This window comes from Hyperolius riggenbachi, chromosome 12 (assembly GCF_040937935.1).
Source record: "Hyperolius riggenbachi isolate aHypRig1 chromosome 12, aHypRig1.pri, whole genome shotgun sequence".
NCBI classification, from domain to species: domain Eukaryota; kingdom Metazoa; phylum Chordata; class Amphibia; order Anura; family Hyperoliidae; genus Hyperolius; species Hyperolius riggenbachi.
This window is the reverse complement of record NC_090657.1, coordinates 209,406,509-209,422,687: the sequence shown is the minus strand read 5'-3', so window position 1 is coordinate 209,422,687 and position 16,179 is coordinate 209,406,509. Positions and strand designations below refer to the sequence as shown.

The following is a 16,179-nucleotide window of genomic DNA, read 5'->3' as shown; positions in this document are numbered from 1 at the left end:
TTGCAAGAGTTCAAGTCCACTTTAAGGTGCCCATACATCTAGCGATTTTGCAGTACGATTGACCATTTGATTTGATCATTTTTTCGAATCGAGAAGGAAACGATAGAGAATTGAGTGTATTCCAGAATTCCTAATCAATGAAAAGTGGCTGATATCATGTCGAATCGACCAGCTTACTCAAACAAGCAGGATGCAAGATATCGGCTCGATCGCACAGGAATCTGCTACTGTTCACATATCATTCGATCAATTTTTGCATTCAGAGCATGCAGACACAACATTGGTCAGATCGATTAGTGAAGCTGAATCGCATAGGAATCGCTTGTAATTTGTGGGTCACTAGTCGATCGACTTTTGATCAACTATACTGAATTTGATTACCCAATAAAGTTGATCGCCTTGTTGATTGAATCAGAATCGCTAGATGTATGGCTACCTTTAGTCATAAAATCGAGAGACAGTCTATCAACCATACAGAGACAACCCTGCAGTCATACATTTACCTAGAGACAGCCCTGTGGTCACCACAAACACCCAATGATCAGAGAAAGAGAGATTCACAGCCATGATACCTGTCTGGTGGACATCTTCTCAGATAGAGGTACAATCTCTGCGTCTCTGGATTCCAGATGATGATTTCTCCATCAAAACTGGCTGTAGCTAGAAGACTAAGAGACGGGCAATAATCCGCAGCCAGGATGTCATCCTTGTGCAGGTGACCTCCTTTCCAGGAGTCATCACCCAACACTGAAAACTTCTGTGACGAGGACAGAAAACACACTCTGTCATCATCTTCATAATCCTCACAACTAGTGTTGGCGTTATATTGGTGTTGTATCAAATTCTGAACACCAAACATCTCCAGAACAATACACTGCAGCATCATATCAGTGCTGGACAAATGGACAGGGTTGGGGGGAGGGGGGGTTCATATGCCTCACGTGACTACATACTTCCATCTTTGGAGTCCCGTGAAGCACAAGTAAGTGAACTCCCCCTGACCCTGTCCACTCACTAGTTTGGTAGTGATATGGTGCTAAAGTGTACTGTTTGGGAGAATTTGGGATTTCATAAATTGATATTGCGACTTTGAACATTAACCTTACTCACAACCATCACCAACATCTTCACCACCAGAGAACATAAGGCAGCTGAGAGGTACAGTACATATTTTTATATAGTATACAGATTAATATATCCATCACCACCCCATCATTATTATTACCTCGTTACCAGCCTAATTATGACCATCAACATCATCCCACAAAGAAAATCTGTGAAAACAGAGGACACATATGAGAGCTGCTTTATCTCTCCATCACCGTCTTCCTCGAAATTCACTATCCTCAACGGCAGTCATATCACTATCAATTACCATCAACATTACAGAATAACCAGATCCAACCAGATCTCCACCGCAACTCCAGGAGGACTTTTCCATCTCTCTCGTTTTCTTTCTCTCCTTCTCTGTCTCTACCCTCTTTCTCTTCACTTTCCGCCTACCTTTCTGTCTTTCTCTGTTTTCTCTCTCTTTTCTTCCATCTGTCTGTCCCAAGGACACACAGCGGGCATCTGAAATTGCTGCAGAGTGTTGAGCTCCGCAGGGTAATGTGGCAGCTCCGCTCACATAGCACTCAGACTACCCCTCTGGTCCTTCTTTCACGATGGTTAGGTACTGTGCAAATGCCTTCTTATGTTGTATTGTACCCGCAATGCTTACTGTAATCTGTAATGCTTACTGTACCATCACCGACCCTGTATGTGCCAAAAATAATTACGGGTACAACTCCCGTTGTACTTGGCGAAATAAAGTGATTCTGATTCTGATTACCCAGTCAGCTCAGGGTGGCACAGGACCACTAGGAAAGTATAGGGGACTAAAAGAGACCAAAAAGCCCTCCTACTAAAAAGCAACGCTCTGAAAAATGTATAAGCTATAAGTTCACTATACACCAGCTGTTCTCTGTGCGTGTCTAGCGTTCAGGAGCATGAAGAGATGGTTTGCATATTCTGGAGTGATGCATCATGGGAAACCACAGTTGTTCACTTTTATCACTTCATCAACTGCACCATCATTATTGCGACAATTATCATCAAAGCGTCATCAACATCATTAGCATCACCATAATCATCATCCTCACCACCACCAGAATCATAATGACAATACAGTAGTAATCAGCTATGTAAATCCAGTCTGGAGCATCGTAATGCTCTCAAAAGAGCCAATGCCAAATGATGGTTGAGAAAAGATGTAGAGTTGATGCTGGTATTTGGAAGAAGAGTTAGAGAACCCCATAGAGCCATAACATAAACAGTAAGGGATGCAAGACACTGACCTCTGTATTGGAGATATCATATGTGACTATTTTCCTATTCCATCCAGCACTGAGAAATTTGTGATCTCGTAACGGCAGAACACAAGTGACCTCAGCCTCGTCTGTTGGCTGAAGCCTGTGCAGGTTGTGGCCATTCTGGATGTTCCATACCTATAATAGATAATAAATAGGACTCGTGTGAATCCTTGTTCAAGCACTAGTTATACATCTCTTCTATAATGAGCTATACAACTCACTGAGCCGACTGTGAACAGGCTAGGACACCACTTTAATTTCTTTAGGTACCTACTGTACCACCTCCAACCTGCGAAACGGATATTTCTTTACCTGGTGAAGGGTCAAGAGATAACCCACCTAAGCCTACCAGGACAAGGGAACACCCTAACACAGAGGAAAACACTTCAAGGACACCTGGATTGAGAGGGATTTGGAGGCTGCCAATAATTTCCTTTAAACAATGCAAATTGCCAGGCCTCTGCCTCTATTACTTTTCGCAAGTAGACCCTGAACAAGCATGGAGATCAGGTATTTCTGACTGAAGCCCAACTTAATCTAGTCAGACTTTAGTTGCAAACTGCATGCTTGTTTCAGGTGTGTGATCAAGATACTACAGCTGCCGAAGAGATCAGCAGGACTGCCAGGCAACTGGAATGGTTTATAAGGAAATAAATATGGCAGCTTCCATATTTAGCTCAGTTCAGTTGTCCTTAAACCACTTCGGGACCAGCACCCTCTGCCCCCTTGAGGACCAGAGGGTACTGGTCCAGTAAACCGCCACGTCGCTCTGCCCCCGCCGCAGGCTGCTCTCTCTGCCGTCGCTATGACGGCAGAGCGCTGTGCGCCGGTCAGGAGCCGCTTTCATTGGCTCCTGACCCTGTCACTCCATGTAAGCCAATGGGAACGGCTTACATGAATGACAGGGCCAGGAGCCAATGAAAACGGCTCCTGCCCGGCTCACAGTGCTCTGCCGCCCGTCATAGAGGCGGCAGGGCAGCACATTGCGGCGGAGATCGAGCGGTGGGGACAGGCGAGGGCGCACGGTGAATGGGATGTAGAGTTTATGTCCGGTCAGAAACGCAGCGCCCCCTGCCCGCCATAGATTTCAACTACGTCGGTCCGCAGGTAGTTAAAACATCAAGTTGGGTATGAATAAAATCACAAACTATAGAAATAGATGTTAATAGCAAAATACTTCATCCACCATTAGTAATAGGCATATCAGTGTTTGGTGAAGTGGCCCATTGATATCGAGAGAAGCACATGATTGGTTGAATCAGCTGGTAGATGTGTAAGACTTGTTGGTAACTGAAGATCATGTGTGGCTGTTGTTTCCTGTATGAGATAAAGCAGGTAGTAATTGCAGCAAATCAGGCCCCTCAGTTCTATCACCTGATCAAACTGATCACATGCTTCTCCATGGGTTCAGCCGCATGCAAGCAACTCTTTTGGTATTGAGATGGATTTGCTCCACTGCTTATGATAAATGTCACTTTCGGACACATCCTTAATGGCATAGATTCTATCATGAAAAGGGCAAGGATAGGACTTGTTTATCATATGTCAATGATGTTTGAACTCTTTATACTTATTAATATGCCTTCTGCTGTTACCCACCCCTGGCCAAATCCATGTTGTACCTTGATGGATCCATTGCGGGCACCAGTCATTAGTTTCCTCTGCGAGGTGTCAAACGCTAGACAGGTGACCTCCTCCTTCCCATGTACATTATTCAGAAGAAGAAATTTGTTGCCTGTTTCCACATCCCACACCACCACGCTGGAGTCCTCACTCGCTGTCACTACCTGTAACAACAGCTGTGGTCATTAAATGGAATGTGTGAGGACCTCAGGAAGCAATAACCAAAGCAATGATCTGCCTCACCTGATGGAAGAAACGGTTGTAGCGGATAGCAGACAGTGGGGCCCCATGTGTCACCAGACTCTCCTCATTGAGGTCATTTTGGGCCAGCTTCAGCATTCCAATGTAGTCTGAATAGGTGACTAGCAGACAGTAAGGTGGCCCAAGGATCAGTAAGAATGGGAAGTTTCCTTGCTCCTGAATTCTCCCAGCCTGGACACATGGGAACTTCAAAAACAGTGTCTGCAAGCAACTGTGTGAGGAGAGGTCCCACACTTTCAGAACCTGTCAAGAGATTCATTATTAACTTGCCTTCTAGTGTGGTCTATATCCTAGGTTCTCAACACATGGTACGCATACCTCAGGGGGTACTTTAGTAGGCCTCAGGGGGTACTTGAGTTTGTCATAGTATAATATAGTACGTTTCAGACCCAAAAAATACAAATGATACATAAATCGAAATAAGTATAAACAGTTGATTAAAAGCATCAAGATATGTGGGAAAGCAGTTTTTCACTATTATGGTGCTCACATAACAAATATATATGCATCAAGGGGTACGTGAAACAATGTTACCAGCAATAGGGGGTACTTAGCCAACAAAGTAATTAGTAAAGGGGTACATGCTAAAATAATGTTGAGAAACACAGGTCTATATTATAACAAACAAGTACCCAGTCTATGCTTGTACATAATATTGTCTATATTGGTGACCTTACATCATACATAGAGAGAACCGCAACCCAAAAGAGGTGGCTGCTGTTACATCACACAGATCATCTCCATATACTTACAGAGTCTTTGGAAAAGCTTAAGATTTGTCTAAGGGGCTCATAGATGGCCACATCCTGGATGGGCATAGTGTGCTCTGACAGGACAGCTATGGGTCGGATGGGAACATACTGGTTCCAGAGCCTCACTTTATGGTCCAGCCCTCCTGTCACCAGCAAATTCATGGCTTTGCAGTAGTCGAAGCACTGAACACCCTGGAAGACAACAGCTTATATCAGCAAAGAATATAAAGTACCTCCAGAGGCTAAAACAACATGGGTTCCTGCTACTGACCTTAGGTATCTTCCATGTGTAAACCTTGCCACGCCCATGAATGTCCATAATGACTAGAGAGGTGTGAGGGTTGCCAGATGCTGTGATTATGAGATCGTGATCTGGGACAAACATTAACCTGTTGATGGGTTCTGAGTGGATGTCAGGTATAAGAAGGAAGCTGAGGAAGTTGCTTTGATGCCTCAGATCCTGCAAGTAGGAAAGAAGAGTTTGATCCACTGCATCTATAGAAAAAAACAAACAAACTTGCTATCATTCAATATGGTAGCAATTATGTGCAGGAGAGACGATTGGGATTTGGTGGATATGTTACGGCCAGAACCCGAAGTTTGGCCACTTCTAGTTCTGGCCGGCCACTTCGGGTTCTGGCCGGCCAATGTGCGAAGTGGCCGCTGCGCTGCGGCCAATGTGAGGAATGGAATGAATCCTGTAACATTTATGTATCTTCTGACCGCAGCGCAGCGGCCAAACGTATCTCAACTTAGTTATTTTAATGAAATTAAGCCGGCTTTTTCTCTGCCTCTCTCTCTCTCCTCCCCCCGCCTCTCTCTCCTTCTCTTATTATGGGCAGCACTCATGTCCCCCTCCAGAGTCGTTCGTCGCGCCAGGCAAAGCAAAGCGGGGAGGCTGCAGACATCGCTTCTGCCAGCACCTGCTCTGCAGGAACGGCAGGCTTCCCTTGGCGCGACGAACGACTCTGGAGGGGGACACGAGTGCTGCCCATAATAAGAGAAGGTGAGAGAGGCGGGGGGGAGGGGGGGGGAGGAGAGAGAGAGGGGCAGAGTAAAAGCCGGCGGCTTCATCTGTTTCATTGCCGCCGGCTTAATTTTATTAAAATAACTAAGTTGCGATACGTTTGGCCGCTGCGCTGGGGCCAGAATATAAAGGAATGTTACATGATTCATTCCATTCCTCACATTGGCCGCAGCGCAGTGGCCACTTCGCACATTGGCCGGCCAGAATCCGAAGTGGCCGGCCAGAACTAGAAGTGGCCAAACTTCGGGTTCTGGCCGTAACAGATACATGGCAAAATCCTTCAACATGGCAGCAAGTAATGGAAGAATTAAAGAGAATAGTACTTTGGTGCATACTTTTAGAAATATCTCAATAAACAAGGGAAGAAGGAGAAAGGATGGTGATCTGGTGAGTATATAAAGAAACATCTCAAAATGGCAGCAGGGCCCATATGCAATTAACTTTTTCTCCTGAATTATCTCCTAGGAGATAAGTCAGAGTGGTTATTCAGTGGTTCTGTGAAATCAATGGTGACCATGTGTGTGTGGGGTCTTCTCACCTTCATGGAGATCTTGTATGGTACTGCCTGCTGGGTGAATGGTTTCTCAAAAAGTCCATAATTGGGTTTTAGCAACCACAAGAGATTTACTCCACCCTTTTCATCCCCCCACAGAAGCAGCGAGGGGCTTCCAGAGGCCTGAGAAAAAAACATGAAATGTAACCAAAGTACTATTGAAATATTCATGGACTCTAAACCACCTGTATGTTACCTTCACATTGCACCAATAGGAGAAGCAGGTGGCCGCATGGAGCAACCCTGAGGAGACAATAAAAATGATTTAGGGAGAGGGATTATCTTTGTATGATGTCAAAATGATTACATCTTATCACTACATAAACATATGACGTTATAATTATAACATTTCATAACAGAGTTCCTGGATGATATTATATTTATAACATCTCATCATTGTTTCCTAATAGAGTTTAATCATCTCATGTCATAAATGTGTCATAGAAGGACTGCAGAAGTTCCGTCCTCCACCTGGGTCCCGCTGTGAGCCCCATAGTGATCTCTGACCAGCTGGGTTGTGGGTGTGTGTGCTGCTCACGATTGCACTCCCATCACCGGGAGCATTCTGCCCATGTGCAGTGCTACTACGCTTGCAAAGAACACTCCTAGCAATGAGAGTGGTGCGCATACGCCCATGCATGCGCAGAAGATGCCGACCCAGCCAGGTCAGCAGTCTTTGCGAGGCTGACAGCAGGAACCTGGAAGAGGACAGAACTACTGCGAGAGACCAGATAGACTTCTAAGGGCTGGAAGAAGCCCCAGGTAGGTAAAGCTTTATACCCTGGTTTATAAGCTGGTGGTTTATAAGCTGGAATTGAATGCCATCTCTACACATAACTGTCTCTGTATGATGTCATAATTATGACATGTTAAAAATACATAATTCTATGATGTAATCATCTCATCAAATAATGGTGTCATATTTGCTTGCATGCACGAGCACGCATTTTTGCGCATGCACAGTCAGGGCCGGTTAACACGGACGCTTGGCGGCGTCTACCGTCAAGCGTTCGGGACCCATCGGCTAAACTCTCCAATTCAAGTGAATAGGAGCGTTTAGCATTGCGCGGTTACCGTTGATTACCGTCGATTGCATAAACATGGCGTTCTGATCCCGATTTAATGCATCGTTTCGGCCGTCCCTAGAAGCCGCATGCAACGTCCAGGGACGGCTAGCCGGCGCGGCTTCATGTCCCCCTGCGGGGACGAGAAACGCAGATCGCGACGATCTCTGTACCACCGCCACCGAACGGGACGTCACAGGACGATGCGACTTCCTGGCCGCCCCAACGCCGCCTGCCGTCCGTGTGAACCGGCCCTCAGACTCCCAAAGATTGCTTGAAGCCTACACAGCGGCAGAAGTGAGATCCAGGGAGGAACAGGAAGGCTCTATAGGGCCTTACCTCTCCTTAGGGGAGTATCCAGTGAACATTTTACTGTTGGCAGGTGATGTAGCTCCTGCATGGTTTTTGGCAGTTGGAAAAAGCTGAAAACAGCTATTTTCCACAATGCAACAAGGTTCACAGACAGGAAATTGCCAAAAGTTTGAACTTTTCTTGTGGGAGCGGTTTCTTGTGGAAGGGGTTTCACCACAATATCAGTCATACAGCGCCCCCCGATGGTCGGTTTGTGAAAAGGAATAGATTTCTCATGTAAAAGGGGGTATCAGCTACTGATTAAGATAAAGTGAAATTTTTGGTCGGAGTTTCTCTTTAAACTCGCTTACGAGGCTTAACATAATACACAGCCAACCACACAACATGACCAATCACACCAAAAGATGTTTGCATGACGAGTACGCACACACACACACCATCCTACCAACCAATCCACTTAAATACTGTGCGCGCAAATGAAATGATAAACTGCACAACACGTCCACATTCAAAAACAACAAAATTGTTCAAACGACTTGTTCACAAATTGCCAACCTGCAAGATCATTTCACAGGTTGGTCCACCAGATGGATCTGGCAAATCACCTGTTATCAACTGGTCACCTTGTTTTTTGCCAGCCGTGCACACGCCCAACCGTCTTCCAACAGACCACGTTTAGATGATAGTTGGGCAGATTGTTTGGACGTGTGTACAAGCTGAAATCCTCCCACGTCCTCCTCCTTCAGTGCTGGGGACCCTGAAGCACGGCCACACTGCACCTGCGCAGTAGCATGGATCCACTCTGGCTCACCTTTTTCCGCCGAAACCCGAGCAGGTTCATGTTACTGCGCACGTGTAAGCCGTTGACATTTTTTGGCTGGACACAACGGAAGTACGTTGAGGAGGAATGGGACTGGGGAAGCCTCTAGATTACACAAAGGCTTACCTATACCTAGGTAAGTACCCAGATTGGGCACCCCCCCCCCCCCCCCTTCAGGTTACCTTTAACTCTTAATGTATCAAAAAATAGAAAGAGATTTCAAACAATTTCTTAGTAAGGCTTGTTTCATATGTACCCATGTTTATCTCATCATAGGCCATATGCAATTCAGTTTTCTCCTAGGTGTTCTCCTAAGAGATAAAAAAAATCTTCTGTTTAACCACTTCACCCCAAGGCGGTTTTTACCCTAATGGACAAGAGCGATTTTCACCTTTCAGTGCTCATCCCTTTCATTTGCCAATAGCTTAATCACTCCTAATTACAATTAAATGACTTATATCTTGTTTTTTGCACCACAAATTGGGCTTTTTGGGGTTGATATTTGTTTTCAGTAATTACTTTATTTTCTATGCATTTTAAAGGGAAATACAAGGAAAAATGAAAACATACACTATTTCTCCAATTTCATCCCCTATGGTTTTAATATAAACACTGCTACTGTACTTAAAACCCACACATTTTATCTGCTCATTTGTCCTGGTTATCACAAGATTTTAATTATGTCCCTAGTACAAAGTATGGTGACAATATATTGTTTGGAAATAAAGGTGTATTTTTTTGGGTGGTTTTTTTCCCCACAGTTTTCACGTGCACGTGCATGGTGATGCACGTGCAACCGCGGGAGCACGCGTGCACATGCATGCGCACAGCAGCAGCAGCACTGTCTGACCTATAAAAAAAGTCCTGTAACAATTAAGAGGCTCTATCAGGACGTTTTAATAAGTCAGCATGTCATTAAGTGGTTAAAATAACTTTTCAGCATATTGCAATTAAAAAAGTACCTAAAAGTAGGTAAAAACGTACTATCAAAACTACAGTCTTCTTGCTTGATGGTGATTTATATGGCATTTTATTGACAAATTTGAAAAAATCACTTAGGATATGAAAACTCAGGAGAAAAAGTTGATTGCATATGGGCCTTGTCCCTTCAGGTAAAATTTTAGTTTGTCAAGCCCATTTGTTTGATGTAATTTTCTTACTGTGTCAATTATTGATGACAAATCAATGTATGATGAAGTGTTATTTCTATCATGATATACGGTATGTCTAATTTATAAACGTTAAAATGACGGCGCACTAATGATGATAGAGAGGTCCACTATGGTTTGAATTTTAAAACGTCGACTTTTACTTCTGAATTCATTCTGGGATCCGTGACTAGCGGTGTGGTAAGGCATGATTAGGGGTTTGGCAGGGGTGTGTCCCTCTTTCTTATATCAAAAAGTTCTTCTGATATGTATAATAAAGATAGTGAGCAGGGCCGGCCCGCTCATGAGGCGGGGTGAAACTTTTGCCTCAGGCGGCAAACTTCTAGGGGCGGCATCCGCCCGTCCGTGGGTGCGGGGGGGCTGGCCGCCGAGCTGGAGGGGTAGCGGGCAGGACGGGGGTATTGGGCCTAGCGGTGGGGAGGGGGGTCGGACCCCCCCTCCCTCGCCTGGGTCCCCCAATCTGCACTCCCCTCCAGCCTTAAATAGCGAGTAAGCAGCCGACAGTAAGAGGCACGGGCGAGGGATCACTCACCTCTTCCTCGTTCCAGTGTGCGCTCCACTGACGTCACTTCCTGCAACGCCGCCCACTGTATTGTACGTGGCCGGCGTTGCAGGAAGTGACGTCAGTGGAGCGCACGTTGGAACAAGGAAGAGGTGAGTGATCCCCCGCCCGTGCCTCTTACTGTCGGCTGCTTACTCGCTATTTAAAGCTGGAGGGGAGCGCAGATCGGGGGACCCAGGCGCGGGAGGGGGGGGGGGTCCAACCCCCCTCCCCACTGCTAGGCCCAATACCCCGGTCCTGCCCGCTACCCCTCCAGCTCGGCAGCCCCCCACAGTGTTTCCATTTATACAGTGGCTTGCAAAAGTATTCGGCCACTTGAAGTTTGCCACATTTTGTCACATTACTGCCACAAACATGAAACAATTTTATTGGAATTCCACGTGAAAGACCAATACAAAGTGGTGTACATGTGAGAAGTGGTTCTAAAATCATACATCATTCCAAACAGTTTTTACAAATAAATAACTGCAAAGTAGGGTGTGCGTAATTATTCGGCCCCCTGAGTCAATACTTTGTAGAACCACCTTTTGCTGCAATTACAGCTGCCAGTCTTTTAGGGTATGTCTCTACCAGCTTTGCACATCTAGAGACTGAAATCCTTGCCCATTCTTCTTTGCAAAACAGCTCCAGCTCAGTCAGATTAGATGGACAGCGTTTGTGAACAGCAGTTTTCAGATCTTGCCACAGATTCTCGATTGGATTTAGATCTGGACTTTGGCTGGGCCATTCTAACACATGGATATGTTTCGTTTTAAACCATTCCATTGTTGCCCTGGCTTTATGTTTAGGGTCGTTGTTTCATGTTTGTGGCAGTAATGTGACAAAATGTGGAAAACTTCAAGGGGGCAGAATACTTTTGCAATCCACTGTATGTAGAATATAACTGATGGATGGAGTGACCTGCTCACACTATTATTTATGGGGAACTCTTAGGCTTTGTTCCCACTAGTGCAGGTGCAAAATGGACACGGTGAGCACTACATCTATTTGCATTCGCTCCGCGTCCGCCCACTGTCCAAAGGGATCACTGCTAACCTGTCTCACCACCGGTCGCAGCCCCTCGGTCCTGCTCTCAAAACAGCCTGGAGGCCAGCAGGAGCATGGGGCTCTACATAGGCTGCATTAGGCCAAGCCTCCCTAGCAACATGGAGAATTTTAATTGGTTCACCATGAGCCAATGAAAATTCTCACTGTTTCTGAGGATTCTCATTGGTCTTTTGCGGCCCAATGGGGATCCCTATGCTTCTTCCTTGAATACAGGGACTGAGCAGCGCGATCTGCATCCGCCTCCCCGGGATTATCGCAGACTGTACAGAGGTACGGCCTGCTTACTGCAATGGATCCCGTGGATCCGTTGCAGAGTGGCAAGTGTGAATGGCTCCTATGTATAACATATGAGCTGTTCACTGTTCGGTTTGCTATGAGCGGAGAATGGACAAAACATTTCCATAATCCGCTCTAGTGGGAACAGAGCAGAAACAACGCATTAAATCGGGATCGGAGCGCTGTGTTTGCACAATCAATGGTAATCTACGGTAACCGTGCAATGCTAAACGCTTCCATTCACTTAAATGGGAGCGTTTATTCGACGCCAACAAGCATCCGTGTGAACCAGCCCTTACTCCAATGTAGACCTCAGAGATTCATTCCTACCAGAAAGGTAAAACTCCTCCTGTAGATTCATGGTGGTCGCATCGAAGAAGTGGATGTTGCGGCTGGTGGTGGCCACAGCAATTTTGTGTACATTGGAAAGGTAAACAGCATCAGTGACCCAAGATTTAAACCTCCTCTTCCCAGCCTGGGAGTCTTGGGGGTCCGATGAGATCTATAATGTACAGGATTATATCAGAAGAGAAGTTCCACACCATATACAGTATCTTAAGGCAGATATGAAAAAATGTGTTAGCGTTGCATCGCTAACGCTAAAAAATATATGCGTTAATGTTCCTGCACCAGCGGGAATGCTTAAAAATGTAAGCAATGCGGCCTGCCGACCTTGAGGTCAGCAAAAACGAAACTAGCTGGCGGCGGGTGACTGGAGCAGCAGTGAGTGACTATGAGGGCACAGGATGGCTGCATGGGGCTGGCAGAAGCCCCAGGTAAGTGAAACTAATTTTTTTTTGCCTGATAATTCCTTTAACTTTCTTGGCACGCCCAACCTTAACCACCCCCCACGCATGTCTAATCTTTTCCCGCAAATCCGAGGGAAGAAATATCTGCTAATCTACAAAATATGCTTTCCATGAGAAAATGTATGCATGCTCAAACACCAAGTTTAACCCTAGCAAGTCTGGCTTTGCAAATCTGGCCTAATTTGCTATTCATGAGGCAATGCTCATTCAAATATGCATTTGCTTTCGCATGACAAACCATGCAGGGTCAAATACCAATACCGCTAAGCGTTCGCCCTGCGGGAATTAGTTCATGCTACATTAGCACTATCCAGGAGCACTATGGGGAGGCTTCCCAATACCCCCATACAACCGGGGGGACCGCGGGGTCCCAGGCTCTCTCACTGCCTGGGAACCACAGCGGCACTCTGGGTTGCCGCTGTGGTTTCCAGGCAGTGAGAGAGCTTGGGGCCCCGCGGCATCCTGGTTGTATGGGAGTATTGGGAAGCCTCCCCGTGGCGCTCCGGGATAGTGCTAATGTAGCATGAACTATATTCCCGCAGGGCACCCGCTTCGCGGTATTGATTTTAACCCTGAAAACTTTGGCATGCAAAAGCAAATGCATATTTGCATAAGCTACAGTGGTGTGAAAAACTATTTGCTCCCTTCCTGATTTCTTATTCTTTTGCATGTTTGTCAAACTTAAATTTTTCTGCTCATCAAAAAACGTTAACTATTAGTCAAAGATAACATAATTGAACACAAAATGCAGTTTTAAATGATGGTTTTTATTATTTATTGAGGAAAAAAAACTCAAAACCTACATGGCCCTGTGTGAAAAAGAGATTGCCCCCCTTGTTAAAAAATAACTTAACTGTGGTTTATCACACCTGAGTTCAATTTCAGTAGTCACCTCCAGGCCTGATTACTGCCACACCTGTTTCAATCAAGAAATCACTTAAATAGGAGCTATCTGACACAGAGAAGTAGACCAAAAGCACCTCAAAAGCTAGACATCATGCCAAGATCCAAAGAAATTCAGGAACAAATGAGAACAAAAGTACTGTAATTGAGATCTATCAGTCTGGTAAAGGTTATAAAGCCATTTCTAAAGCTTTGGGACTCCAGCGAACCACAGTGAGAGCCATTATCCACAAATGGCAAAAACATGGAACAGTGATGAACCTTCCCAGAAGTGGCTGGCCGACCAAAATTACCCCAAGAGCGCAGAGAAAACTCATCCGAGAGGCCACAAAAGACCCCAGGACAACATCTAAAGAACTGCAGGCCTCAATTAAGGTCAGTGTTCACAACTCCACCATAAGAAAGAGACTGGGCAAAAATGGCCTGCATGGCAGATATCCAAGGCGCAAACCACTTTTAAGCAAAAAGAACATTAAGGCTCGTCTCAATTTTGCTAAAAAAACATCTCAATGATTGCCAAGACTTGTGGGAAAATACGTTGTGGACCGCCGAGACAAAAGTTGAACTTTTTGGAAGGTGCGTGTCCTGTTAAATCTGTCGTAGAAGTAACACAGCATTTCAGCAAAAGAACATCATACCAACAGTAAAATATGGTGGTGGTGGTAGTGTGATGGTCTGGGGTTGTTTTGCTGCTTCAGGACCTGGAAGGCTTGCTGTGATAGATGGAACCATGAATTCTACTGTCTACCAAAAAATCCTGAAGGAGAATGTCCGGCAATGTGTTCGTCAACTCAAGCTGAAGCGATCTTGGGTGCTGCAGCAGGACAATGACCCAAAAGACACCAGCAAATCCACCTCTGAATGGCTGAAGAAAAACAAAATGAAGACTTTGGAGTGGCCTAGTCAAAGCCCTGACCTGAATCCTATTGAGATGTTGTGGCATGACCATAAAAAGGCAGTTCATGCTAGAAAACCCTCAACTAAAGCTGAATTACAACAATTCTGCAAAGATGAGTGGGCCAAAATTCCTCCAGAGCGCTGTAAAAGACTCGTTGCAAGTTATCGCAAATGCTTGATTGCAGTTATTGCTGCTAAGGGTGGCTCAACCAGTTACTAGGTTCAGGGGGCAATTTCTTTTTCACACAGGGTCATGTAGGTTTTGAGTTTTTTTTCTCACTAAATAATAAAAACCATCATTTAAAACTGCATTTTGTGTTCAATTATGTTATCTTTGACTAATAGTTAACTGTTTTTGATGAGCAGAAACATTTAAGTGTGACAAACATGCAAAAGAATAAGAAATCAGGAAGGGGGCAAATAGTTTTTCACACCACTGTATATCTCGTGAGTAGCCAATTAGGCAAAAAGCCAGATTTGTCAGGTGTTACTTGGTTTGATGCACACATAAATTCTCTATAAAGTGTAATCTACAAAATACCAGCAATGTGTGGAAATTTGAGCATCCATGGTGACTTATAAATATCTGTCGCTAGGGCCGCCCACAATGCAAATTACAGCTACAAATAGTGGGCACAAGCTAGTGACATTTTAGGGCAGAGGCTGTGCAGACACATCACTGGTTTACAAGCAAGTGACGTGTTTGATTCTATGGGGAAGAGGAGGGGGGGGGGGGGGGGGGGGGCGGAGCAGCATGGGAGTGACATCACACGGCAGGCGGGGTTAGTGGGGAGAACAAAGCTCTTGGCCATCTTGGCTAAAGTGAACCGCCAGGACAGATCACTGGCTGAGGGGTTGAAAGGGGTCAGTGGCTGCTGTACAAAAGGTGGATTCCTGTCAGAGGGGGCAGTTATCAGTCTCTATGGCTGAGTTTTATCTAGTGTGTGTTTGGAGCTTTACACAGTGAACAGACACTGAGAACATTATAATCTCTGCCATTTTCTCCCAGTGGGACTACTGGGAGAAAATGAACTACTTGTTCTTATAGAAAATTAAAGGGAACCAGAGATGAACGTAGACCTAGAAAATGAAAAAGCTTTTATACATACCTGGGGCTTCCTCCAGCCCCATACGCACTGATCGATCCCACGCCGCCGTCCTCCGCTGCCTGCATCTACGAGGCTGCCTGCATCTACGAGGACCGGCTCCTGTCGCTGACTTCATCGGAGCCAGGCTACGCAGGAGAAGTGCGCCCTCTATGTATCTCTCAATATACTGCTGCAGAGATACGCAAAGAGCGCACTTCCCTTACGCTCAGACTGGCTCCGACTGACGTCAGTGACGGGAGCCGGTTCTCATAGCTGCAGGCAGCGGAGGACGGCGGCGTGGGATCGATCAGCCCCAGCGTGTATGGGGCTGGAAGAAGCCCAAGGTATGTATAAAATATTTTTCATGTTCAGCTCTTTAAGTGATCAAAATTGACTGCTTGCATTAAGAAATACACCACCAATTGTTATGTTTGAAATCCTTAAGGCTAAGTTCACACCAGGACGTTGCGTTAGAGGGGGCGTTAAGGTCGCATAACGTCCCCCTAACGGAACACCTGGTGGTGCTGGATCTGGACGTCAGAGTGAGCCGCGTTGTGCAGCTCACTCTGGCGTCAGTGATGCCGTGATGCGCACTCTTGTGCGCATGCGGCATCACGTGGTCCCGCCGGCCAATCGCCGCACAGAGCGGCTGCTCCAGGAAGTAA

At 45.7% G+C, this 16,179-nt stretch overlaps 1 protein-coding gene across 1 annotated transcript in view; it reads right to left on the bottom strand.

The window, feature by feature from the left end:
• Nucleotides 1-16,179, bottom strand: part of LOC137541043 (cilia- and flagella-associated protein 337-like) — a 129,153-nt gene that overhangs the window by 100,734 nt on the left and 12,240 nt on the right. The window contains exons 7-15 of the mRNA XM_068262192.1: nt 12,148-12,319; nt 6,764-6,810; nt 6,553-6,690; nt 5,259-5,447; nt 4,988-5,179; nt 4,218-4,478; nt 3,974-4,138; nt 2,337-2,486; nt 573-757 (exon numbers count right to left, since the gene is read on the bottom strand). Coding sequence (XP_068118293.1) covers nt 573-757; nt 2,337-2,486; nt 3,974-4,138; nt 4,218-4,478; nt 4,988-5,179; nt 5,259-5,447; nt 6,553-6,690; nt 6,764-6,810; nt 12,148-12,319 — 1,499 coding nt within the window. The remainder of the gene's footprint in view (nt 1-572; nt 758-2,336; nt 2,487-3,973; nt 4,139-4,217; nt 4,479-4,987; nt 5,180-5,258; nt 5,448-6,552; nt 6,691-6,763; nt 6,811-12,147; nt 12,320-16,179) is intronic.